This window comes from Botryllus schlosseri, chromosome 6 (assembly GCF_051294905.1).
Source record: "Botryllus schlosseri isolate E-star chromosome 6, Bs_hap1, whole genome shotgun sequence".
Lineage (NCBI taxonomy): Eukaryota > Metazoa > Chordata > Ascidiacea > Stolidobranchia > Styelidae > Botryllus > Botryllus schlosseri.
In genome coordinates this window covers 30,398,450-30,425,487 of record NC_137241.1, presented here as the reverse complement: position 1 = coordinate 30,425,487, position 27,038 = coordinate 30,398,450, and the positions used below count along the sequence as shown (strand labels likewise).

The 27,038-nt window shown below is 40.4% G+C and overlaps 1 protein-coding gene and 1 long non-coding RNA gene across 2 annotated transcripts; both read right to left on the bottom strand.

Annotated features, from left to right (window-relative positions):
* Positions 1-655: 655 nt before the first annotated feature.
* On the bottom strand, positions 656-25,974 carry LOC145440692 (ficolin-2-like). The gene is made up of 7 exons (XM_080318422.1): positions 25,668-25,974; positions 25,394-25,490; positions 23,160-23,259; positions 4,295-4,640; positions 1,472-1,568; positions 1,303-1,402; positions 656-820 (listed from the first exon to the last, which is right to left on the bottom strand). The coding sequence occupies exons 1-7, from the start codon at positions 25,761-25,763 to the stop codon at positions 778-780; spliced, it is 879 nt and encodes a 292-aa protein (XP_080174548.1). The 5' UTR covers positions 25,764-25,974; the 3' UTR covers positions 656-777.
* Positions 18,731-21,157, bottom strand: LOC145442069 (uncharacterized). Its single transcript, XR_013915935.1, has 2 exons — positions 20,236-21,157; positions 18,731-19,434 (listed from the first exon to the last, which is right to left on the bottom strand). It is a non-coding gene; the product is annotated as an uncharacterized LOC145442069 (long non-coding RNA).
* Positions 25,975-27,038: the final 1,064 nt, after the last annotated feature.

Below are 27,038 nucleotides of genomic sequence, written 5' to 3'. Positions count from 1 at the left end.
GAAAATTTTGAAAAAGCGTCCAGTGGACCCACCTCCAAAATATGGTAGTCCTGCTTTGTCAGAGTTTGAAAAGTGCTTTTCCACATTCGATTCGAATTATAAATTATAGTTTTATATATAATTAATTAGTTTTATATAGATTCCCGGCGTAGGGGCAGTAGTTGCGATACCACCCTCTGTTATACCACCAGCCTCCTTCGCGGAAATTGGCGCAATTCCCCAACCAATCGTCGTGATCCGCGTCCTTCGTTGAGAATTGTTGATTGTTGAGCCATGAGAGAGCGTCTCCAGTTGCACCCCCGGAGTATCCGGATACGTGCAGTGTGTAGTTGCCGGAGCCGGGACTGATGCGGAAGGAACTGGAAAAGAATGTTAGCACTTATGAAGCGGAGCTGCCTGGACATTTTCCTAAATTACGAAAAACAAATTAGATTATAAATAAGGAAAGTTTTGACAACGATTTTTACGGCTTCCGGCAGCTTTCTAAATACTCAGAAGTTATGTAGAATGGTGTTTTAAGTCATTTGGTGTGTTGGACTTTTTCACCAACACCGGAATTGCCTCATTTGCACCCAATACGCGCTGTGGTCGCAACCTGGTCATTTGTCACCCGTGTATTTCCGGTGAATACTTGTTTCTGGAAGCGTCAAAAATCGGGAATCGCCGCATTCCTGGTCCACTGCTAGGTCCCCACATATCATGTTCCAATCACAGCACAATCAGAATGAATTCGCGGCCGCGACCGTTTATGATTCCTGGTAATCCAAAAGTCATCTTTCAGGGCGCGGTAGTTATGGAGCGTTGCGTTATGGTCATCACTCTGGCAATTATTTGGTGACGTGGACAAGGAAATAGTTTGAATTGGATTGAAAATTTTCGCATTTTTTGAATTCAAAAGAAAGATTGTGAATAAATTTGAATCTGCGAAGAATGCCGGTAGTTAAACTGCGCATTGTCGCACAAGAGTCAGAATTGTGCGAATTTTCTCGTTGGAGCTGCCTGCCCTTACCAAGTAGCTTGGTAATAATGTAGGAAAACGGTCGACTGGAAGCAATGGGAAATCATAAATTAAACATCAAGACGATGCTGTTTGTAAAAAATTGACTTTGTAAACAATTTTCAACATTTTTCGCCTAACCCGATCATTTTAACTTATATTTTGCTTTTAGGGCAAATTCGAAAAATAATAGCTCCAGTCATGACGCCATGACACTTTCGTATAGAATCAATCCAGGACCGTTGTTCTTTCCCTGTCAGTTTCTGAACTTCATTTTCAAATCGATGTGTTAGAATGCAGCTTACCTGTATTTAACCCATTTATGATCTTTTTTATCTTTCGTCATCATGTTGATTTCCAACGACATGTCATCTCCCTTTGTCGCTTGATACAATGCCTCGAGTCCTGGACACAAGGCGTTGTGAACGTTCGACGATCCTGGAAGAAATCAAGTGAAAATAAAAACTTTCCTACCGAGCCAGAAATCTCCATCGCAATCTCCGAATCCGTTCACGTAATCATCCCAGCCACGGAAGAAATCCACGTTTCCGTATTTTCTTCGCTGGAAAACCTGAAACGGAATTCGGCAAACAATCAGAGTTTCAGAAATTATCTCCGAGCCCGCGTTCGAGGTTCACATGATTTTAACTTTTGTTCATCTGAAATATTGCAAATTATAGGATACTCATAGTCATAGGCGCCGAGTTACGAGGTGGCAGACACCACATACAAAATGCTTAAACGCCACCGTCTGCGCTGTGAATTAGCAAGTCCATGATATCGCGTAAATACCAACTATTCACCATTAACCGATACGCGCACGAATATAATTGAATACGCAGATTCGTCAACGAACGAGTGCAGTGGTTCCCAACCTGTGGTATGCGACGGAACTTCAGGTGGTACGCGAGTAGATTATGTTGTTGTTTTTTCGACCGAAGGGAGTTATAAGTTCAGGTGAGGTTGATTTTGAGATTTTCTGAAGCCGTCGTCGTCATGTGAAGTTTCCCGTGAAATCATTGATCACCTCTCAATGCTGATGCATTACTTTCCGGATGACCTAAAAAATCTAAATTTTGACCTTTTTTGACCTAAAAAAACTGAAATTTGACCAAAATTTGACCTCACGTATGCAAATTAGGTGTTTTCGCATATAATGTTAAAATTGTATTACTTATCTTCATTTCTGGTTGAAACTGTCTGTCCTTACAAAGTAGATTGGCCTGAAAAAACGTTTTTGGCTCAAAAACTGACAGATTTTTACATGAAAAACTAGTATTTTAACGAAATCTGGCCCTATGAAGAATTTCAGTAGTTACATTACGTATCCTGGTGGAAATAATTAAAATTTGTTGTAGTACAACGAAAGATCCTTTCCTACATTCTCGGGTAGAAAGTGTCTGTCCTTACTACGTAGCTTGCCAAGAACGGAGAAAGAACGTTCAACAGCAGCATTTGTTGGCTGACAACACTCAAGTTGGGTGCACACTGCTGGTGACAAACCGTGTTGCTTCATTCTGACAATGTTGTCTATATCACAATTTTTCAGCTTGCGCTTCTTGATATAAGAACCATGCAATGTCCAAGCAGTCTTGCTTCAGCTAGGATATTGCGGTACGTTGACCATAAAACCATGTCACTATTTGTTTCATTTGACCATTTATGATTCACAATGAGCAGACGATGGTCCGTTTACAGCGGTAGGCCTATAAAGTAGGCTACAAGCTGTAAAATATCAAATGATAAGTTCACCGACAGCGCAAAATCTACGATACAAACGAAATGCGGAGGTCAAAAAATGTTTGACTTTGTAAACAATTTTGACGAATTTTGACCTAACGCTACAATTTTGACCTAATTTTGACATTTTTTGACATGTCAAAAAAAAATTGCCCTAGTAATCATACAATCGGAGCGACCTCGTTAACGACGTCGATTGCGATGCGCTGCGAAACACCATCTCCTCTTTCGACCAACGAGCGAATTCACGTTCTACTTCTCCTAATTAAATTGTATTTGCGCGCATATTCGTTTACAAAATAGTTCTTGAGTTCGTTTCGTGATAGTCTCTTTAATTGGAGCGCGAAATAGGACAGCGTGTTTGAGTATGCCTGCGAATTGAAAGTCATTCCAGCGCAAAGTGCGCTCTGCGCATATTCATTACTAGAACAAGGCTTTGTTAATCTTTATCGGGAAATGAAGGAATGCAGCTCAAACGTCGTTATAATGAGCAAACAATTGTCGCGATGTCAGACTCGGAACCACATTGTGCTGTACGCACGTTGGGGTATTACTGATTAGATGCACGCTTTCTCGTTTGTTATCATCTGTAGGCTACTAATTCTTGTCTGCTTTATACACTCGTATTCCCTCGATGTCACTTGTCAGTGTTCGACTTGTTATTAATACTGCGCAGTGTGCACGGCGTTGAATTACGTTGTCAAATATTGACGCAACACGAGATTCTCGGTGGCGCAAATTCTGAATTTATTCCATTAGTTTGAGCGGGAACCGTCTATGTTCCAATAAACTTCATTGCTGGACGGATTCTATCGGGCGCAACCATATCGCGGATCGAATTTCAAACCATCGGGATATGTATTTCTATTGATAAGGTTGTCCAATGCCCATATTGCTCTTGCTGCAATAACACTTGGATAATTAAAATTGCACCATTTCACGATCAAATTCGACTGGCTGATCGGGACCCACGTAGGCCCAGGCTGATATTAACCAGCGCGTATTCGGTATTAAAACCCTAGGTGCTTAGCCAGGGAGTTTCTCATTTAAAACTAGAAATCCCGTCCTTTTGAAATGCCAATTATCTAATTCGTATATTATCGATGCATCAGAAGATGTGTTAAGGTCGAGTTATCAAAAGATACGATAGGCCTGAATCACCTGAAATAGGTGCCACAGAACAGATTCCACAGCAGACTTCAATCGCATTAATTTGTGAAATAGTTCGTCGTCACCGAGGTTGCGTATTGAATTGTTCGCGCACGTGTTGTTGGTGAATTGTTGATATTGAGCGAGATCGAGGAATCGCTAATTAACCGCTAGACTCGCTGGCAAGCTTGCGCGTAATTATACGCGTAAATTCGTCAACATGAGGAAGCTTGTCCTATCCATGTATTATTATGTATTATGAGCATTTGCGCATGTACTTGACCGTAATAAATTGATGCTAATTTGGTAAATTTGAAACCATTTCAAACACCTCCGTTTTTATTCAAACCCCTCCCTTTTTTCATCTGGCCACCCGATGTAAAAATAATAGTCGTCGCCTATGCTCACAGTCCATTTTTCGTGTGCAGCACATCGTTTAACAATCTTCATCTCCGAGTAGCGCAGGAGACGACGGGCGGGGAGGCCTTGATCCTCAAACTCACTCCGCCACCAAATTCCTTTTTTGCCTGTTTTGTTGAAGTTTCCATTCAGATTGCTTTGGCTGCACTTCCGATACCACCAGCCTCCTTCGCGTTTAGAAGCGCAATTCCCTGACGGCAAACCATCGTGATCCGCGTCTTTCGTTGAGAATTGTACATTGTTGTAATGTGAGAGACCATCTCTGGTTGCATTCCCGGAGTATCCGGATACGTGCAGTGTGTAGTGCTCGGATTCGGGTCCGATGCGGAAGTTGCTGAAAATGAGAATTGAATCAAACCGGTCATGCACGACAAGTATTTTGTTAGTCTGCTCATCCAAGCAGTTTGCGCTTCTTTTCAGAGAGAACCAGACTGACTTTTCATGTTTTGCGCTTTGCCTGGATGCGAGCTGGAAAGCCGTTTTGTATGACACATTCCGGTCTGTTATGACTGAGACGACTATTTGATGATGTAAACAATAAGATATTTTGAGGGGGAGAAATATTTGACAAAATTTGTACACAATTTGTGGATAGCGATTCAATACATTCTTGGACAATTCAAAAAAAAATAACCACCCTAGTCATGACGCGAGATCAATTACACTGGGCAACAATTTTGAACGAAAAATTTGTTGACTTTGATTTTGCGCTTGATTTAGGCTAATTTTGGTATGCTGATTCCAAAAACGGCCGCTGGTTTTCTTCTATCACGTCAAGTTTTTGCTCTACGACATATGTCTAAAATATGCAAATTTTCACGAATTTAGCCATATTACTTTTCCATACCATATAGAAATCCACACTTTTATCACATGATAAGTTATATAGCCAGGGGGTCAATTGAATTCGTTAGGAAAAAGTATACTGGTATCGATCTATAGGCCGATGCTTTCACCCATTTTTGGTTAGAGGATGCAAACTGCATGATGTGGCAAGAAAATTAAACATTACATTTACTATATCAGCTATAGGTCCAATGCCCCATTCAGCTTATCCAGTGTAACTTTTCGGATTTGAAATCGAAGATGATTCAGAACGCAGAGTAGTCCAACAACGCAAGTTAAAAGATCTGACGCAGGCTTTGCGACTTGGAAGAGAAATGTTCGCAACTTATAGCATCCTTGCGAATTGAGAAAAGATTACTTAGCAAGAGAGCGAAGATATCTCACTTTTGATCATGAGAAAAGGCGTTTTCATCGTACGGCTACTTTCGGTAGATTTGTGTATTGTCGTGATACTGGCATTGGCATGATACTGTTACAATTGGTTGCTGGATGAGATAGAAATCCCGATTTACAACTCGAGTGAATGGCAAATGTCTATTGGTTAAAAATGGGTCCTAAGGTGTGACATTATGCAAAATCACAACGTCTTAGGTGCAGTAACAATTGCACACTCAGTTTGTCTTCGTCAATAACACAAAAACAATGAGAATATTACAGAAACATTGAATCGTTGCAATAACGCAAGCACTATTGCATTGAATCGGTCGGGCACAGCAATTCACCCGTCAGGTGGTCTATAGACGTAACGTCCGTCGGTACGCTATATTGTAAACCGCCGGTTGGCCGTATCTTAACGAAACCTCCGGCACAAAAAGTGTGAATTCAGAAACTGTAAAAAAGATTTTCGATTCTTACCGTCCATGGGATTGGGGTCATATGTGTCATCTTTGAAATATTGTGTTTCTTAGTGGTCAGCAGTGATGAGCATCGGAGCGGAGTTTCGCCGATTTTGTGACAGTCGGAGTTTACTACAGATATATTTTCCGAGAATTTCGGAGTATTGTAACTTTTGTCTCCGATATCTTTGGATAGCTCTGACCAGAATACACTTTTGATTATGATTACAAACCAAAACACAGACAGTTGACATCTTGTACAGTTGTAATATGACAGGTAACAAGCAAAAATGATTGCCAAGTGCATAAAAATCAACCATCTGCACTGCAATTGGGGACTGGAGAGTAGACGATACTATGAGGCCAACCACACTATCACATTAATTTAGTAAAACACATTACCAAGTGTATCATGCTTGCCACTGTTTCGGATACTTGACGAGATTCATCGGAGTCTGGGATTGAGGTCTTCGGAGTCGGAGGGAGTTTTCCTCAGGCACTAAAGTTGTCGGAGGGATTCGGAGTCTCGAAAATCACTATCCGCTCATCACTGGTAGTCAGGCAATAAGAATGCACTGCACATGTAACGCTGATACACAAGTGCCATTTAGGAATGGTGTGAACGTAAGGTTCACGTTCGCGTTTTGTGTGTGAGCCTCGGAAATATAGAGGTTCACGTTCACAAACGAACATTGGTAGGTTCTGCACTGTGAACCTTTTTGGTAGATTACCATTTTTCACGTCATTATAACATCTTTGGTTGAAATTCTTTGCATTCTGGCAGCATAAAAAAAATCAACACTAAACGAATATGCACCTTGCCAAATCTAAAAAATTATATTTACTTTGTTACAGAAGTTTGTCGAAATAGCCTGATTTCCGTTTGTAAATATTTAGTGACTCTCTGCTGTGAGATTGACCCGCAATCACACAACATGAACAGCGAAATTTACTACATGTAGGTAGTCAGCGAATGATGCTTATTCAACCAATCCATGAAATTGTTGTCATTGTCTGATGCAAGAAATGTAGCAGGCGTATGGGGTCAATGTTGATTTCGCATGTTTATTGTATCATAAAAACCAAATCCGTGCGATTGGGGTGTTGGCTGTTGCTGTATAACTATAGTTAATGGGGTAATATCGGTAGCAATTATAGAAACCTGCTTTACACTCTGCTCAATATCGACGTATAGCAATACTCAAACGCTCAATACATTGCCCGGTCAGGCCTAGACCGTTAAGGCGTACGCTTATACTCCCTTGCAAGTCCTCGTCGAAATTGTTGGCAAAGTGACGGAAAATGTTGCTTGTATAGGATTATTATACCATTTGAATGCCCCAGTGGATACATTTGGCGACGATTAAAACGTCAGTATATGTACTTCAGCATTGTGGCATTATGTGGCGCGCGTCGTCTCGAGTTATCGTGTACCTGTACAGTACATTGATATAGGCTATCACTTCACTGAAATCAGGGATATATAGAACTCCGGGATGGCTGACTTCTTTTTGGCCTATACATAAGTAGGGCTATATATCAAGCTGCAATCTACCTCGAAATCTTCACTTTTTTCGCAAGTTAGCGATGTAGGTGTTTATACAATCAGGTTCCTTCACCTTTTGCCGCCTTCCTGGTGAGTAAGCAAGACATTCTAGAAAACATGGGTCTTCCCATACCTCATTCTTTATGCTATATAGACAAATAAGCAAACTCTTACAACGTTAACGCGAAACAATAACTTCATATTGTTAATTTATTCGCTAAAAGCTTTTCGACTAACTCTCATCAGTAGCGAACGTTAGTGATGGGGTGAATCAAATTCGAAATGTAAGAACTATTTTGTCTGTATGACGTAATAATAACAAAAACAAACAACTAGTAGACGGGCTAGATACGGTAGTAACGCTACAAAACAAACGTTAACGAGTACATATTCGGTTACAAATAACCGAAAACACAACACATAACATTAATGAAATATTCCAAGAGTGTAGAGGCGTTCCTTCTGGCGACAGAGAATCGGCTTTCGTAGCTTTATGATCGTAGATTCCAGGACCTTTAAATGAAAAAGAGAACGGCCACGAGCGAGTATAGAAAATTGACTGTCATTGTAATGATCAGCACATTCTGGATGGGATAAGAGATGCTGTCCAATAGCCGAATTACAAGCAGTAACTTGATCATAATCACGCAGTGTGTCAACAGACTGCGATGAAGGAGTTGGAGAAACATTATTTATTCTAATTTGCCGTGGGACATGCTGGCGAATTCTTTGCTGCAAGCGCTGAGACGTGCGACCTACATACCGACTCTCACATCGGCACGTGTATTCATATATTATGTTGCTTTGATTTGTCGCAGGTAGCACATCCTTTTGCGTTGCAGGCATCAGAGATTTCGTCATGAAGATTATCTGAGGTTCTACTTGTGAAAAACAATGGCTCACTGACGATTTAATTTGTTTTTCAAACCTGTTGGACACTTTCCCAATCCAAGGAAGATGCAAATAAACAGGACATTTTCTAGGTCCAAACGGTTTAACTTTTCTGAAATCTTTGAGTTTACGATCTATGGTCATTTTAATGATATGATCGGGATAACCATTTGACTGAAAGATTGACCGGATGTTCTCCAATTCAGAATCAAGTTTGACTTTACTACAAATCATCAGAGCCCTGTGTACCAGAGTTCTTATCAAATTTACTTTACGTTTTACTGGACAGAAAGAATCCCACGAAATGTATTGCCCACTGAATGTAGGCTTACGGTAAACTGATGTAACAAAATTAGCACCCGTCTTTTCCACTACAACATCAAGGAATGCTAATGAATTATTAACCTCTTTTTCCATGGTGAATTTCAGTGATGGGTGAAGACCATTCAATTTGCTCAGAAACAAATCACACTGGGATTCATTTTCAAATATGGCGAAGGTGTCATCAACATATCTTTGATACATTAATGGTCGATCAATATCTTCGAATAACCGTTTTTCGTAATACCCCACAAAAATGTTAGCCAGAATGGGACCAAGCGGCGATCCCATTGCAACACCATCGATCTGTGTATATATGGTGTTATTGAAACTAAATTCGACATCACAAGTGATCAATCGCATTAATTTAACAAAAGAAGACCTTGAGAATGGAGGAGATGGAAGGACACCACCATAGAGCTCATTGGCACAAATCTCTATAGTCTCTTGAACTGGCACGTTCGTGAATAAACTAGATATATCAAACGAACACATAGAGATTTCGGACTCATCGAGATCAACATTACGAATGGTATCAGCAAATGTGAACGAGTCACGAATGCAGTTACCACCATAGAACAAACTCACCGGCTCAAGATATCTTGCAATCCACTTCGCGACTTTGTGATACGCTGATCCAACCATCGATAGTATCGGACGTAAGGGTACATTCGATTTATGGGTCTTCGGAAGACCATACATACGTGGTCGAATAGAGCCAGTGGGTCTGATGTCGTCGTATTCAGCAGAAGAGATTTTTCCCGCCTTCTTGAGGGTCAATAGTAGACGCTGAATACGAGCTTCTATCTTGGAGGTGTTGTCATTGTCACACGCAGGGCCAAGGATTTCAAATTTAGACTTGTCGCCGAGAATTGAATCCATTTTAGAAATGTAGTCACACTTATTCAAAATGACTACACCAGATCCTTTATCAGGTTTGGTTATGTGAATTGACTTATTGGATTTCAGGGATCTGATGCTCCTGTAACAATCGGACGTCATCGTGAAATCACTTCTGTCGATTGGAGTTCCACAAAAACCATGCGCTAAGCTACTTAGTTTGGCTTTAAGGGCCACAATTTTCTCACTGTGTTCCTTAGCTCTGCTTTCATCATCAAATTTCTGGTGATGATGTGACAATTGTCCAAGTAATACCTCAAATTCAGCAAAGACTTCCTCACGCTTGATTTCTGTCGGTGGCACAGAAAAATCAAGACCAAGGGATAGTACCAACTCTTCTGTGTCACTCAGCTCATAGTCCGATAAGTTGGTAATAACCTTACTACCAGCAACTGCCTTGGTACCGTATCGTGTCTTGAGAAGCAAGTTGATGTTACGCTCATTCTGCCGTACCTTCTCATCCTCTTTACGTGCATCAATTTTGGCCATATAACGACAAAACCGTATCAGGTCAAAATAAGATAAAAACTGCACTGCCTGCTGCTTAAGCTTGGCACAACGTTGAGTTACGGTACTCATCTCTTTTACGCTGTTCTCGATCTCATCATGTAAAAATGCACTCTCAATCCTGGAGTTGATGCGAGCACGCGATTTCTCTATCCTCGTCTTCAGAAACTTTGGTACAACTCTTTTCTTTATACAAGCCTTAAGAAAGGCTACATGATACCGTAGATTTCGAATTTTCCCCCGAGTTCTGACCAACTTATTAAGGATCTCCAATTGTTGGTCACTGTACCTTTTGCGAAAGTATTTGAACAAGTGATTTGTGGTACAGAACTTCAGAATAACGCGAAACAATAACTTCATATTGTTAATTTATTCGCTAAAAGCTTTTCGACTAACTCTCATCAGTAGCGAACGTTAGTGATGGGGTGAATCAAATTCGAAATGTAAGAACTATTTTGTCTGTATGACGTAATAATAACAAAAACAAACAACTAGTAGACGGGCTAGATACGGTAGTAACGCTACAAAACAAACGTTAACGAGTACATATTCGGTTACAAATAACCGAAAACACAACACATAACATTAATGAAATATTCCAAGAGTGTAGAGGCGTTCCTTCTGGCGACAGAGAATCGGCTTTCGTAGCTTTATGATCGTAGATTCCAGGACCTTTAAATGAAAAAGAGAACGGCCACGAGCGAGTATAGAAAATTGACTGTCATTGTAATGATCAGCACATTCTGGATGGGATAAGAGATGCTGTCCAATAGCCGAATTACAAGCAGTAACTTGATCATAATCACGCAGTGTGTCAACAGACTGCGATGAAGGAGTTGGAGAAACATTATTTATTCTAATTTGCCGTGGGACATGCTGGCGAATTCTTTGCTGCAAGCGCTGAGACGTGCGACCTACATACCGACTCTCACATCGGCACGTGTATTCATATATTATGTTGCTTTGATTTGTCGCAGGTAGCACATCCTTTTGCGTTGCAGGCATCAGAGATTTCGTCATGAAGATTATCTGAGGTTCTACTTGTGAAAAACAATGGCTCACTGACGATTTAATTTGTTTTTCAAACCTGTTGGACACTTTCCCAATCCAAGGAAGATGCAAATAAACAGGACATTTTCTAGGTCCAAACGGTTTAACTTTTCTGAAATCTTTGAGTTTACGATCTATGGTCATTTTAATGATATGATCGGGATAACCATTTGACTGAAAGATTGACCGGATGTTCTCCAATTCAGAATCAAGTTTGACTTTACTACAAATCATCAGAGCCCTGTGTACCAGAGTTCTTATCAAATTTACTTTACGTTTTACTGGACAGAAAGAATCCCACGAAATGTATTGCCCACTGAATGTAGGCTTACGGTAAACTGATGTAACAAAATTAGCACCCGTCTTTTCCACTACAACATCAAGGAATGCTAATGAATTATTAACCTCTTTTTCCATGGTGAATTTCAGTGATGGGTGAAGACCATTCAATTTGCTCAGAAACAAATCACACTGGGATTCATTTTCAAATATGGCGAAGGTGTCATCAACATATCTTTGATACATTAATGGTCGATCAATATCTTCGAATAACCGTTTTTCGTAATACCCCACAAAAATGTTAGCCAGAATGGGACCAAGCGGCGATCCCATTGCAACACCATCGATCTGTGTATATATGGTGTTATTGAAACTAAATTCGACATCACAAGTGATCAATCGCATTAATTTAACAAAAGAAGACCTTGAGAATGGAGGAGATGGAAGGACACCACCATAGAGCTCATTGGCACAAATCTCTATAGTCTCTTGAACTGGCACGTTCGTGAATAAACTAGATATATCAAACGAACACATAGAGATTTCGGACTCATCGAGATCAACATTACGAATGGTATCAGCAAATGTGAACGAGTCACGAATGCAGTTACCACCATAGAACAAACTCACCGGCTCAAGATATCTTGCAATCCACTTCGCGACTTTGTGATACGCTGATCCAACCATCGATAGTATCGGACGTAAGGGTACATTCGATTTATGGGTCTTCGGAAGACCATACATACGTGGTCGAATAGAGCCAGTGGGTCTGATGTCGTCGTATTCAGCAGAAGAGATTTTTCCCGCCTTCTTGAGGGTCAATAGTAGACGCTGAATACGAGCTTCTATCTTGGAGGTGTTGTCATTGTCACACGCAGGGCCAAGGATTTCAAATTTAGACTTGTCGCCGAGAATTGAATCCATTTTAGAAATGTAGTCACACTTATTCAAAATGACTACACCAGATCCTTTATCAGGTTTGGTTATGTGAATTGACTTATTGGATTTCAGGGATCTGATGCTCCTGTAACAATCGGACGTCATCGTGAAATCACTTCTGTCGATTGGAGTTCCACAAAAACCATGCGCTAAGCTACTTAGTTTGGCTTTAAGGGCCACAATTTTCTCACTGTGTTCCTTAGCTCTGCTTTCATCATCAAATTTCTGGTGATGATGTGACAATTGTCCAAGTAATACCTCAAATTCAGCAAAGACTTCCTCACGCTTGATTTCTGTCGGTGGCACAGAAAAATCAAGACCAAGGGATAGTACCAACTCTTCTGTGTCACTCAGCTCATAGTCCGATAAGTTGGTAATAACCTTACTACCAGCAACTGCCTTGGTACCGTATCGTGTCTTGAGAAGCAAGTTGATGTTACGCTCATTCTGCCGTACCTTCTCATCCTCTTTACGTGCATCAATTTTGGCCATATAACGACAAAACCGTATCAGGTCAAAATAAGATAAAAACTGCACTGCCTGCTGCTTAAGCTTGGCACAACGTTGAGTTACGGTACTCATCTCTTTTACGCTGTTCTCGATCTCATCATGTAAAAATGCACTCTCAATCCTGGAGTTGATGCGAGCACGCGATTTCTCTATCCTCGTCTTCAGAAACTTTGGTACAACTCTTTTCTTTATACAAGCCTTAAGAAAGGCTACATGATACCGTAGATTTCGAATTTTCCCCCGAGTTCTGACCAACTTATTAAGGATCTCCAATTGTTGGTCACTGTACCTTTTGCGAAAGTATTTGAACAAGTGATTTGTGGTACAGAACTTCAGAATAACGCGAAACAATAACTTCATATTGTTAATTTATTCGCTAAAAGCTTTTCGACTAACTCTCATCAGTAGCGAACGTTAGTGATGGGGTGAATCAAATTCGAAATGTAAGAACTATTTTGTCTGTATGACGTAATAATAACAAAAACAAACAACTAGTAGACGGGCTAGATACGGTAGTAACGCTACAAAACAAACGTTAACGAGTACATATTCGGTTACAAATAACCGAAAACACAACACATAACATTAATGAAATATTCCAAGAGTGTAGAGGCGTTCCTTCTGGCGACAGAGAATCGGCTTTCGTAGCTTTATGATCGTAGATTCCAGGACCTTTAAATGAAAAAGAGAACGGCCACGAGCGAGTATAGAAAATTGACTGTCATTGTAATGATCAGCACATTCTGGATGGGATAAGAGATGCTGTCCAATAGCCGAATTACAAGCAGTAACTTGATCATAATCACGCAGTGTGTCAACAGACTGCGATGAAGGAGTTGGAGAAACATTATTTATTCTAATTTGCCGTGGGACATGCTGGCGAATTCTTTGCTGCAAGCGCTGAGACGTGCGACCTACATACCGACTCTCACATCGGCACGTGTATTCATATATTATGTTGCTTTGATTTGTCGCAGGTAGCACATCCTTTTGCGTTGCAGGCATCAGAGATTTCGTCATGAAGATTATCTGAGGTTCTACTTGTGAAAAACAATGGCTCACTGACGATTTAATTTGTTTTTCAAACCTGTTGGACACTTTCCCAATCCAAGGAAGATGCAAATAAACAGGACATTTTCTAGGTCCAAACGGTTTAACTTTTCTGAAATCTTTGAGTTTACGATCTATGGTCATTTTAATGATATGATCGGGATAACCATTTGACTGAAAGATTGACCGGATGTTCTCCAATTCAGAATCAAGTTTGACTTTACTACAAATCATCAGAGCCCTGTGTACCAGAGTTCTTATCAAATTTACTTTACGTTTTACTGGACAGAAAGAATCCCACGAAATGTATTGCCCACTGAATGTAGGCTTACGGTAAACTGATGTAACAAAATTAGCACCCGTCTTTTCCACTACAACATCAAGGAATGCTAATGAATTATTAACCTCTTTTTCCATGGTGAATTTCAGTGATGGGTGAAGACCATTCAATTTGCTCAGAAACAAATCACACTGGGATTCATTTTCAAATATGGCGAAGGTGTCATCAACATATCTTTGATACATTAATGGTCGATCAATATCTTCGAATAACCGTTTTTCGTAATACCCCACAAAAATGTTAGCCAGAATGGGACCAAGCGGCGATCCCATTGCAACACCATCGATCTGTGTATATATGGTGTTATTGAAACTAAATTCGACATCACAAGTGATCAATCGCATTAATTTAACAAAAGAAGACCTTGAGAATGGAGGAGATGGAAGGACACCACCATAGAGCTCATTGGCACAAATCTCTATAGTCTCTTGAACTGGCACGTTCGTGAATAAACTAGATATATCAAACGAACACATAGAGATTTCGGACTCATCGAGATCAACATTACGAATGGTATCAGCAAATGTGAACGAGTCACGAATGCAGTTACCACCATAGAACAAACTCACCGGCTCAAGATATCTTGCAATCCACTTCGCGACTTTGTGATACGCTGATCCAACCATCGATAGTATCGGACGTAAGGGTACATTCGATTTATGGGTCTTCGGAAGACCATACATACGTGGTCGAATAGAGCCAGTGGGTCTGATGTCGTCGTATTCAGCAGAAGAGATTTTTCCCGCCTTCTTGAGGGTCAATAGTAGACGCTGAATACGAGCTTCTATCTTGGAGGTGTTGTCATTGTCACACGCAGGGCCAAGGATTTCAAATTTAGACTTGTCGCCGAGAATTGAATCCATTTTAGAAATGTAGTCACACTTATTCAAAATGACTACACCAGATCCTTTATCAGGTTTGGTTATGTGAATTGACTTATTGGATTTCAGGGATCTGATGCTCCTGTAACAATCGGACGTCATCGTGAAATCACTTCTGTCGATTGGAGTTCCACAAAAACCATGCGCTAAGCTACTTAGTTTGGCTTTAAGGGCCACAATTTTCTCACTGTGTTCCTTAGCTCTGCTTTCATCATCAAATTTCTGGTGATGATGTGACAATTGTCCAAGTAATACCTCAAATTCAGCAAAGACTTCCTCACGCTTGATTTCTGTCGGTGGCACAGAAAAATCAAGACCAAGGGATAGTACCAACTCTTCTGTGTCACTCAGCTCATAGTCCGATAAGTTGGTAATAACCTTACTACCAGCAACTGCCTTGGTACCGTATCGTGTCTTGAGAAGCAAGTTGATGTTACGCTCATTCTGCCGTACCTTCTCATCCTCTTTACGTGCATCAATTTTGGCCATATAACGACAAAACCGTATCAGGTCAAAATAAGATAAAAACTGCACTGCCTGCTGCTTAAGCTTGGCACAACGTTGAGTTACGGTACTCATCTCTTTTACGCTGTTCTCGATCTCATCATGTAAAAATGCACTCTCAATCCTGGAGTTGATGCGAGCACGCGATTTCTCTATCCTCGTCTTCAGAAACTTTGGTACAACTCTTTTCTTTATACAAGCCTTAAGAAAGGCTACATGATACCGTAGATTTCGAATTTTCCCCCGAGTTCTGACCAACTTATTAAGGATCTCCAATTGTTGGTCACTGTACCTTTTGCGAAAGTATTTGAACAAGTGATTTGTGGTACAGAACTTCAGAATAACGCGAAACAATAACTTCATATTGTTAATTTATTCGCTAAAAGCTTTTCGACTAACTCTCATCAGTAGCGAACGTTAGTGATTGAGAGTGCATTTTTACATGATGAGATCGAGAACAGCGTAAAAGAGATGAGTACCGTAACTCAACGTTGTGCCAAGCTTAAGCAGCAGGCAGTGCAGTTTTTATCTTATTTTGACCTGATACGGTTTTGTCGTTATATGGCCAAAATTGATGCACGTAAAGAGGATGAGAAGGTACGGCAGAATGAGCGTAACATCAACTTGCTTCTCAAGACACGATACGGTACCAAGGCAGTTGCTGGTAGTAAGGTTATTACCAACTTATCGGACTATGAGCTGAGTGACACAGAAGAGTTGGTACTATCCCTTGGTCTTGATTTTTCTGTGCCACCGACAGAAATCAAGCGTGAGGAAGTCTTTGCTGAATTTGAGGTATTACTTGGACAATTGTCACATCATCACCAGAAATTTGATGATGAAAGCAGAGCTAAGGAACACAGTGAGAAAATTGTGGCCCTTAAAGCCAAACTAAGTAGCTTAGCGCATGGTTTTTGTGGAACTCCAATCGACAGAAGTGATTTCACGATGACGTCCGATTGTTACAGGAGCATCAGATCCCTGAAATCCAATAAGTCAATTCACATAACCAAACCTGATAAAGGATCTGGTGTAGTCATTTTGAATAAGTGTGACTACATTTCTAAAATGGATTCAATTCTCGGCGACAAGTCTAAATTTGAAATCCTTGGCCCTGCGTGTGACAATGACAACACCTCCAAGATAGAAGCTCGTATTCAGCGTCTACTATTGACCCTCAAGAAGGCGGGAAAAATCTCTTCTGCTGAATACGACGACATCAGACCCACTGGCTCTATTCGACCACGTATGTATGGTCTTCCGAAGACCCATAAATCGAATGTACCCTTACGTCCGATACTATCGATGGTTGGATCAGCGTATCACAAAGTCGCGAAGTGGATTGCAAGATATCTTGAGCCGGTGAGTTTGTTCTATGGTGGTAACTGCATTCGTGACTCGTTCACATTTGCTGATACCATTCGTAATGTTGATCTCGATGAGTCCGAAATCTCTATGTGTTCGTTTGATATATCTAGTTTATTCACGAACGTGCCAGTTCAAGAGACTATAGAGATTTGTGCCAATGAGCTCTATGGTGGTGTCCTTCCATCTCCTCCATTCTCAAGGTCTTCTTTTGTTAAATTAATGCGATTGATCACTTGTGATGTCGAATTTAGTTTCAATAACACCATATATACACAGATCGATGGTGTTGCAATGGGATCGCCGCTTGGTCCCATTCTGGCTAACATTTTTGTGGGGTATTACGAAAAACGGTTATTCGAAGATATTGATCGACCATTAATGTATCAAAGATATGTTGATGACACCTTCGCCATATTTGAAAATGAATCCCAGTGTGATTTGTTTCTGAGCAAATTGAATGGTCTTCACCCATCACTGAAATTCACCATGGAAAAAGAGGTTAATAATTCATTAGCATTCCTTGATGTTGTAGTGGAAAAGACGGGTGCTAATTTTGTTACATCAGTTTACCGTAAGCCTACATTCAGTGGGCAATACATTTCGTGGGATTCTTTCTGTCCAGTAAAACGTAAAGTAAATTTGATAAGAACTCTGGTACACAGGGCTCTGATGATTTGTAGTAAAGTCAAACTTGATTCTGAATTGGAGAACATCCGGTCAATCTTTCAGTCAAATGGTTATCCCGATCATATCATTAAAATGACCATAGATCGTAAACTCAAAGATTTCAGAAAAGTTAAACCGTTTGGACCTAGAAAATGTCCTGTTTATTTGCATCTTCCTTGGATTGGGAAAGTGTCCAACAGGTTTGAAAAACAAATTAAATCGTCAGTGAGCCATTGTTTTTCACAAGTAGAACCTCAGATAATCTTCATGACGAAATCTCTGATGCCTGCAACGCAAAAGGATGTGCTACCTGCGACAAATCAAAGCAACATAATATATGAATACACGTGCCGATGTGAGAGTCGGTATGTAGGTCGCACGTCTCAGCGCTTGCAGCAAAGAATTCGCCAGCATGTCCCACGGCAAATTAGAATAAATAATGTTTCTCCAACTCCTTCATCGCAGTCTGTTGACACACTGCGTGATTATGATCAAGTTACTGCTTGTAATTCGGCTATTGGACAGCATCTCTTATCCCATCCAGAATGTGCTGATCATTACAATGACAGTCAATTTTCTATACTCGCTCGTGGCCGTTCTCTTTTTCATTTAAAGGTCCTGGAATCTACGATCATAAAGCTACGAAAGCCGATTCTCTGTCGCCAGAAGGAACGCCTCTACACTCTTGGAATATTTCATTAATGTTATGTGTTGTGTTTTCGGTTATTTGTAACCGAATATGTACTCGTTAACGTTTGTTTTGTAGCGTTACTACCGTATCTAGCCCGTCTACTAGTTGTTTGTTTTTGTTATTATTACGTCATACAGACAAAATAGTTCTTACATTTCGAATTTGATTCACCCCATCACTAACGTTCGCTACTGATGAGAGTTAGTCGAAAAGCTTTTAGCGAATAAATTAACAATATGAAGTTATTGTTTCGCGTTATTCTGAAGTTCTGTACCACAAATCACTTGTTCTTACAACGTTGAATTTCATTAATTTCATACAGTTTACCCAGAGGTAATACATAGAAAGGTGGATAATGAAGAAAATTAGCATTTTCTAAACGTTCAATACATTGTTTTCCAATCTTTTTCAGTGCGGATGATATTTTTGAAAAGTATTTGGGAGAAGTAATATAAGTCAATCAGGGAGGAGTAAATATATGATGACTGAGACTTTTTGAATTGTACGGGCTCTTTCGAATACTACAACACGCCAAATATTTCTCCACTTTTTCAGCAATAGACATTCCTGAGCTTTATCGTCATTGGGTGTGCAGTACATCCCGAATCAAGCTTCTGGAGGGTTCGATACTAATTGACAAGTATTGGAAATTATGTGTAATGGTGATGCGTCCGGCTTCTCGATCGATAGGTTGTAGGTTCGATTCCCGGTCAGGTCATACGAAGGACTCGAAAACTGGTATCCGCGGCTATCCGGGTAGGCACTCAGCATTCCCGGATAGCATGGAGAAGAAAAAGAAACGGGGGGGGGGTGCAGACTAGGCGACCTTACGGTCGTATAGCATCTCGATGGTGCAGGCCAAACAGAATATCATCTCTATCTCTAAGCGTCGCTGCTGAGACTCAAGACACAAATTTCCAGATGGTAACGCAAGTATAGTATAGCAGGATATCCACTGATGATGTGCTGTACAGGATGGAACGTAGCATTTCGTTTCAGGAATCTGCAACAAAAATTAATAACTTAGAGATACAAATCAACCATAAGCCCAATCATTAAGAATAGCTTGATGTGGGGATTCAACCCAGTGGTTCTCAACCGCCAAATATGTTATATTTTTCCAATTATAAATGCATGAAGCTGGACACTTGTCCATTAGAGAATGGAACATCAAATTTCAGATTGAATCGGATTTTTCTGCATGGTGTTGTAATATAGAGCTCATAGTCTACTTTGGTCTTGACGCACGTCACAATGCTGCAAGTTTACGGAACGAAATACCCTACACCTCTTTTGGCAAAAGTTATATGGGAAAGCTATAAGGCTATTACAAAAAGATATTTAAATTTGGACAGTAAAATTTAGCAATCTTTAGCAGAGGAATAGAGGGACTAGATAACTGATAAGCTGCTGGTATTTCTTTCAAAAGCAATCAAACAGTCAAACTGGTAGTACCCTTGCAGAAACTTCATTAGCACCACATATAATATCAAAATACATTAAATGTTGTTTCCAATATTTAGTTTTTATTTGCATACATTAGTCCTATATGCAATTCAAGTTGCAAGGTGTGCAAGATCAAATAGGACGAGAAGTGCCAACCGCTGATTTAACTGCCATAATATTCCAGCTATGAGTATAATGTCAACGAAATGCACAGTTGATAAAATGGCAGGATGATCTTTACTGTAGCATAGTACCTCAAGCCATAAGCAGTTGATTCGCTCAACACACACACAACAATATATTTAGATGAATTTCAATCCTTCATATGATATAGCTCACCAGAATCAGACAAACTTACCCATGCACGCTAAGGAGAGGCCCTGGTTGTGTTGCAAGGATTTGACAAAACCTTTTAAACTTTGATGTAGTTTCCAGAGTTTTTCCCACAGCTTTTCCCAATTGCCACATCCTGACGATACAGTTAACTTATCCATCATGAGGGAGTGGCCGACATCAAGTCGATTTATGTGATGAATAGTCCTGTTTTGTATCTTCAAAAGTTTCAGTGGCCAGCAAATGCTATATTTTGTGTCCGTCATTCAGTTCACTGCAACGGTGGTTTCTTTCCAGTATAGTGGCATTTGATTGCCAGTCATTACCAAACATATTTATGTGTCACTAGTAGCCTTATCGGCACCGTATCTGTAAAAAGAGATTCAATTTAAATGGTGCCTGGACTTTTATACAATTATGTAAACTTCTAACTACCATTTATTGTATTCTAACACTACCATGCTCCTAGGGTTTGTATTTTACGTAAAAGTCTAAAAACCATCCTGACTGTCTGACTGAAATGCAACTTGCATACTGGTACTTAGAGGCTACAATTTTCGGTCATTTCAAGCTATACAACTATATAACTGTCTTATGGCAAACCATGGGTAGGTATAGAATCGTTAGGCTCGTTCGATAGGCCTACTCCTTCCTTTCCTTTGTTCTGCATCATGTTAACTACAAATAGGAGCGCAGCATGGATACACTCTAATCATCGATTAACCTATTACATAAAATCCTAACAGACGAAGTCACTCTAAACTGGCGGCTGCCACTGTACTGTACACTGTACACTGTACAGTACAGCCTAGGACTTTAAGGCTTATTATGCAGTTCTATAGCATCAGATCAGTCATTAATGCATAACGTAATCAATACTAGAATCATCCTGAAATGTAATTCTGCTACATCCTGATATACACTAACGCTTATCAATGTAGCAAAACATATTCGATAAGCAGAGATATTCCGAATACCAGCGATATATCATACGGTACTGACATACCGGTAGCGCCGTTCATAACCTGCAGCTGAAGCTACATACCGCTAACCAATACTGCTAAAATTATCAACTACCTGAACATTACATGTGTCCTCTAGCTTTATAAACAATTAAAAATATTGCTATCATACGCATCTACCAGCAATCACAAACCAGAAAGGTAATTCCAGGTCTCCAAGTTACGCACAGACAAAGCGCTGTCAACAATCCTATCTGAAGTGAGTGCGCGAAAATGACCCTATACTTGTGTATGACCGCGATGACGCAATCGACGGAGTCAGCCATCCCGGAGTTCTATATATCCCTGACTGAAATGTAGGGTTGGAATCTGCAATATGACGTCACGTGACGTCATGAGGTTCACTTTCGCGTTTACACAGAACCTTTCAAAAAGGTTCGCGTTCACACGAACCTGAACCTTTCAGAGGTTCACACCATCCCTTTAGACTGCCATTGCCATATGTTTATGTCGGATAGCAGACATTCAAAAATGCTAAAATATCTAAATAATTTCTCGGAAAACCTTGACGTAGTCAGTGATGGGCAGAGAGAAAGCATCCCCCAATATCTGAAGATGATGGGGTAAGATACCAGAGTAGATTGGAGCTTACATATGTTAGCTGACTATTGCTCGAGTATCAAACGAGACAACCTACACTGTAAAAAAATAAAGGTGGATTTTGTGGTGGATATGAGGTGGAACAGATGTTTCCACCGTTTTATAAAGGAGGAAAAGACAGAATTATGAGGAATTAGCGTACATTTGGACCCCGCAACTCGCACTTCATTTGTCCTGCAGAAGCAATATCAGTTTAAATCAGTGTCTCTTAACCTTTTTTCCTGCATCGCCCTCTTTCAAAAGTTGCCTGGGTCTGGCGCCCCCCCTCCCATATTTTAAGGACGGTAGTAAAATCAAGCGGTTAGAGTTCGAAGTCCCCTCTGGCTTTTCGGGCTGGGACTTAGCTTAAATCGCGCCGGAGGACCACTTGAATAATAAAGCTATAATAATTGTATGTGCTATATTCGGGATCAAATCAAGGTTGTTATAACAACCATCGGGTACGGGCTCATATCATCTGGTCGAATAACTTAAAGCAACCCATATTATATAACGTTCATGTAAGGTTGCGGGTTACAACACCAAATATCATCCTTTATGATACGATGAAGAAATATTCTGAGGATTTAATTTCGTAGCTCTCAAATACAAATATATTTAGTTAATCATTCTGACCAGAATGCGTCAAAGCATCTTTAACGTACAAAGGGCTCTCACTCTAAAAAAGGGGTATACAGTACCTCATTCTTCGATTTCGACACGCTGTTCGCAGTGGGATAAAATAGTTATAGTTCGAAACATTTTTTGGAAAATAACCAAAGGTGGCGTGATGGTAGTATTGTAACGGGGAATTGGCGATCTAAAAGTACGAGCAATTAATTTTACATTAATTATAATAAATCACAGAATACACAGAAACATGTTGCAAACATTGTCGGTGTATAAATTTGCGCGCAGCGCGAAGAAATTTTTTTTCCTGAGCCTAGCGCCTCCCATATCGCCCCATGAGCGTTTCCTCCCCTTCAAAATCAAAATCGCCCCTTGGGGGGCGCTGGCGACAAGGCTAACAAACATAGGTTTAAATCAACCAAATGAAGCAGTGCAAATGTTTATTTGGAGTCTATTGATTTTATTTCGACTGCTCGTGGTTTTTGAAACGTTTCATACAATAAAAAATATTATAAGTATAGTATACTTATTACTTATATGTGGGTTATGAGACAATCGGGTGGGTGCCTACCCCAAAAACTTGACGTGATGGAGAAAAACGGAAGTAATTTTTTTTAATTCAGCGCCCAAAAGTTAGTCGAAATCACTTGTATGATCAAGGTCAACAAAAATTGTGTTTACCAGTGGTATTTAATTATTAAATTCGAATAAAGCTTACCTATATTTAGCCACCCAATGTTCTTTTTCATCTTTCGATATCATGTTGATTTCCAACGACATGTCTCCTCCCTTTGTTGCTTGATGCAATGGCTCGAGCCCTAGGGTCAATACGTTGTGAAGAGATGGAAGGCGTTGGTTTTCAACCAATTACTTTTCAACGCAAAAAGGCCATAAACCGCTACACGACAAAGAATATTTTAGTTATCACAGAATCAGGGTTGTAACGAATCGAGTCATGGCTCGACACGAATCGCGCTTTTTTGTGGACTCAACTTGACTCAACTCATTTTCTCAATTGCGGAAAATAATCCGATTCGATTTGGGTCATGGCTCGACCAAATCATATATCACTTTGTGGTGCATTGAACTGATAAAAATTGCTAATAAGCCGAACGAACAAAAAAAACATCCAGGATAGGCATTTTATTGTAGCTTCGATGAATAGAAAGTTACCGAAGTATTTTGTCTGTGTGGTAGTTGAAAAAGGGGCTAAGAATCTTAAGATTGAGGAAAATCGCTGTATTATGAATGCGAGGCATTCGATATCACCCAAGCCGATTTGTAAAAAGAAGGGCTAAACAGGACTTTAACCTTGAAACTGAACAGTCTACACCAGTGGTTCCCAACGTGGGCGATATCGCCCGCCAGGGGGCGATTTGTCGGTCAGGGGGGGCGAAAATAGCCAAGGGGGCGATAGGGGGCGAAAACGGACGAAGGGGGCGATAGGGGGCGATGGCGCGTTGAAATGGCTATATTGGCGTCCATTACCGTAACTGCCACACCCAAGCCTCCAATTGAGATGGGGGGCCCGAGCTCGAAGGGGGCCCACAATTTTTTCGTGAATTAACATTAATTATTGAGTATTATTTTGAAAATTTAGGCAACTTTTTCAAAAAAATTTCGCGCTGCGCGCCATTTCGTGGTCACATATTTCTTGCTTATGGGATACCCTTCCTCCAAAAAATAATACGCATGAGTTATAGAAATGGGCATCTCGGCGTCAGCCATTGACACACCATGACGCACCAAGACATATGAAGTTTCAGTCCATGTAACATGCGACTCCGAGAAGTGCACTTCTCATGCACATGTGCCAGAACGAGAAAACCTTGGCGGAAAAGGACTGCCTTTATGCTGACCGACTTCGATATATATGCGATATACATATATATTTAATTGTCCATAGGCGCCTAAATGGCTGGCGCCAAATGTTCCTGTTCTGTCCAATCAGAACCCCACAAATAAATGCCATCTCGCAGAGAAAAATTAGTTGCCAGTGCAGAAATACCAATTTGAAATCGTGTGCGTCTTTTAGTTTAGTACGTATGGGCGATTTGAATATCTTTTGACAGAGCAGACAGGCCACGAAATGTCATTACGTAACGAAGTCATTATACCCACGGGTCCGCCCGAATATGTTCAATTATTATTTACGGGCCATACATTTTCCAATACACCTCACTCAGCGTTACCGGTAAATCTGAATACATGAGCAGAGAGAGGATGAAAAATTGACAGCAATATTTATGCAATTCCCGATCATATTGACCGATTCAATCATGAATAAGAGAAATTTTTCGCGCTTCGCGAATTAAGCCGACTAACTAAAGAGTCCAACAATTTGTGCTGAGAAGTAGCGGTAAAGAGGTATCGGGGGAGTTGGGTCTGTGGGGTGCAGAAGTTTGCTTTATCGCCCTTTGGAGGGGGGCAAGACCAACGTATAGGGGGGGGGGGCTAACGGAGTGCTGTTACGGTCCTTTGGGAATCAAGTCGGAGAAATCACCTTTTTTGTTAGTCAACTCACCAAAATTTAGTTGGAAAAGTGTAATTTCGAGGTCGAGCCGTAAAGTTGACCTTTTTTCTTAGTAAACTCGCCCGTGATTTCAGTCTGTATGCCCATTTTTGTGTTCCCAATATTTGGGGGGCGAGGATCGGTGTGGAGTTTGAAAAGGGGGCGATGAGTCGAAAAAGGTTGGGAACCACTGGTCTACACAATGACTCGGACTCGAGTCTCAACACTGTATGACTCCGACTCGACTCGTTGCTCTCCAACTTGGACTCAGACTTGATTCGAGTCAACACTATAAAAGTCAGATTGACTTGTGACTCGTGAGCTTGTGACATTGGTGACAACCCTGCACATAAGCAAGTTATTTGTTACTCAGATAATGACCGAATTACTATATCGACAAAATTCAATAACGTGAACGAATCAAATTACAACATTCCCACCGAGCCAGTAATCTCCATCACAATCCCCGAATCCGTTCACGTAGTCACTCCAACCTCTGAAGAAATCCACGTTTCCGTATTTTCTTCGCTGGAAAACCTGAAACGGAATTCAGCAAGAAACAATCTAAGCTGCAGAAATCTCACCAATTGTATTTTTTTCTCCGTGTCCACGTTTGAGGTTATGGTTTTAATTTTTGTGTCGCCTCGACGCGATTTCAACTGTTGTACGTCTTGAACCGAGCTTCATATCTGAAAGATTCCAAATCCTACTCACAGTCCATTTCTCGTGTGCAGCACACGTATTCGTCTCATCTTCTGCTCTGATTTGAAGGGGGCAATTCACGATTCCAAAGAGCAAAAGAACCCACATCTTGAGCGAGATTTTTCAAAGCTATACTTGATATTCAATATATCAGCTGGCCCTGGATACTACCGGCTGCCAATTTCTGAAATAATTTGCTTCATTTTTCAAAATTGAAAAAATTGTACCAGCCAGGGATGCGAACCTGGTGATCTATATACGATTAAAAAGTTCAGCGAGCAACCAGTGTCGCCAATCAGATTAACGTGGTTTTTATGTCTGGCCATACGTCTACAGTGAATACTGAATTATATTTATATTACGCGACCATAAATACATTTCTCAAGTTTATAATTATACTTTTTAATTTGAACTTGCCGTAAAATCCGATTAACGATGCGTATCCTACTGAACTTATAATAACATAGATGATGGTATAGGCAAATTACTTTATATCGACGCATAAGATAATGCGACCAACTTTAACTGAGCCCTGCACGCAAATGATAATGTTGCAATCTCTATTTTTTTTTCAAACTGTTTGCACATAGCACAAAAACTATCAAGTTAGCGTTGTTGAGCCGTTGGTTCCTGTTTCCTATGCACAGAGTCCGGGAAGCGAAGGGAGTCCGAATCTCAGCTAACGCATTAATGCTGCATGGTGTTGTAATCTCCATTTTGTCTCCAAGACCGCATGTATTCATTGCAGTATCATATATCAGTGTTGGGATCACTCGAGTCACCTTTTTCGTATGACTTGACTTGACTTGACTAGAGTCACTTTGCTAAAATGACTTGACTTGACTCGGCGTATCAGAAATGCGGATTGACTCGTGACTCGGAGAAAAATTCTCGAGTCAGTTTCAAGTCATCAAGTAATCGGTGTCTATAGAAATCACTATATCTTGCATATGTTCGGATTGTTCGCGAAACGCTGGTGTAAGCAGTGAGAGTGACCAATCATCCAATGATCGTTACGGCTGTTCAAAAATGACTTTTTTTCCGGATTCCAGCCAGTCACTGATTAAATTGTCAGGTTACCCTAAAAAACGCTGCACACCAAATTTGGTTCAATTCTAACAAGTATAGGGCTCCGCAGATCCACTAAAAATTTCTAATTTATTATGGAAAATTAAAAATTAAAAAAAATTAAAATTTTTCTGCCAACCCCATGAAATTGTTGAGGATTCTTCAAAGACGTTGCAAAACAAATTTGAGTCAATTCCGACCAGTAGAAGCGGAGTTATGTGATTTTTTAGTCCTATACTTGTTAGAATCGAACCAAATTTGGTGTGCAGCGTTTTTTAGGGTAACCTGACAATTTATTCAGTGACTGGCTGGAAT

Bases quoted from the DNA above. Each gene is read 5' to 3' on its own strand.
- LOC145440692 (XM_080318422.1), bottom strand. From the start codon at position 25,763: ATGTGGGTTCTTTTGCTCTTTGGAATCGTGAATTGCCCCCTTCAAATC. The intron at 23,260-25,393 runs GTGGGAATGTTG...TATTGACCCTAG, and splicing joins TGATGGAGATTACTGGCTCG to GGCTCGAGCCATTGCATCAA. The intron at 1,569-4,294 runs GTGAGCATAGGC...ATTCCGTTTCAG, and splicing joins CTGCACACGAAAAATGGACT to GTTTTCCAGCGAAGAAAATA.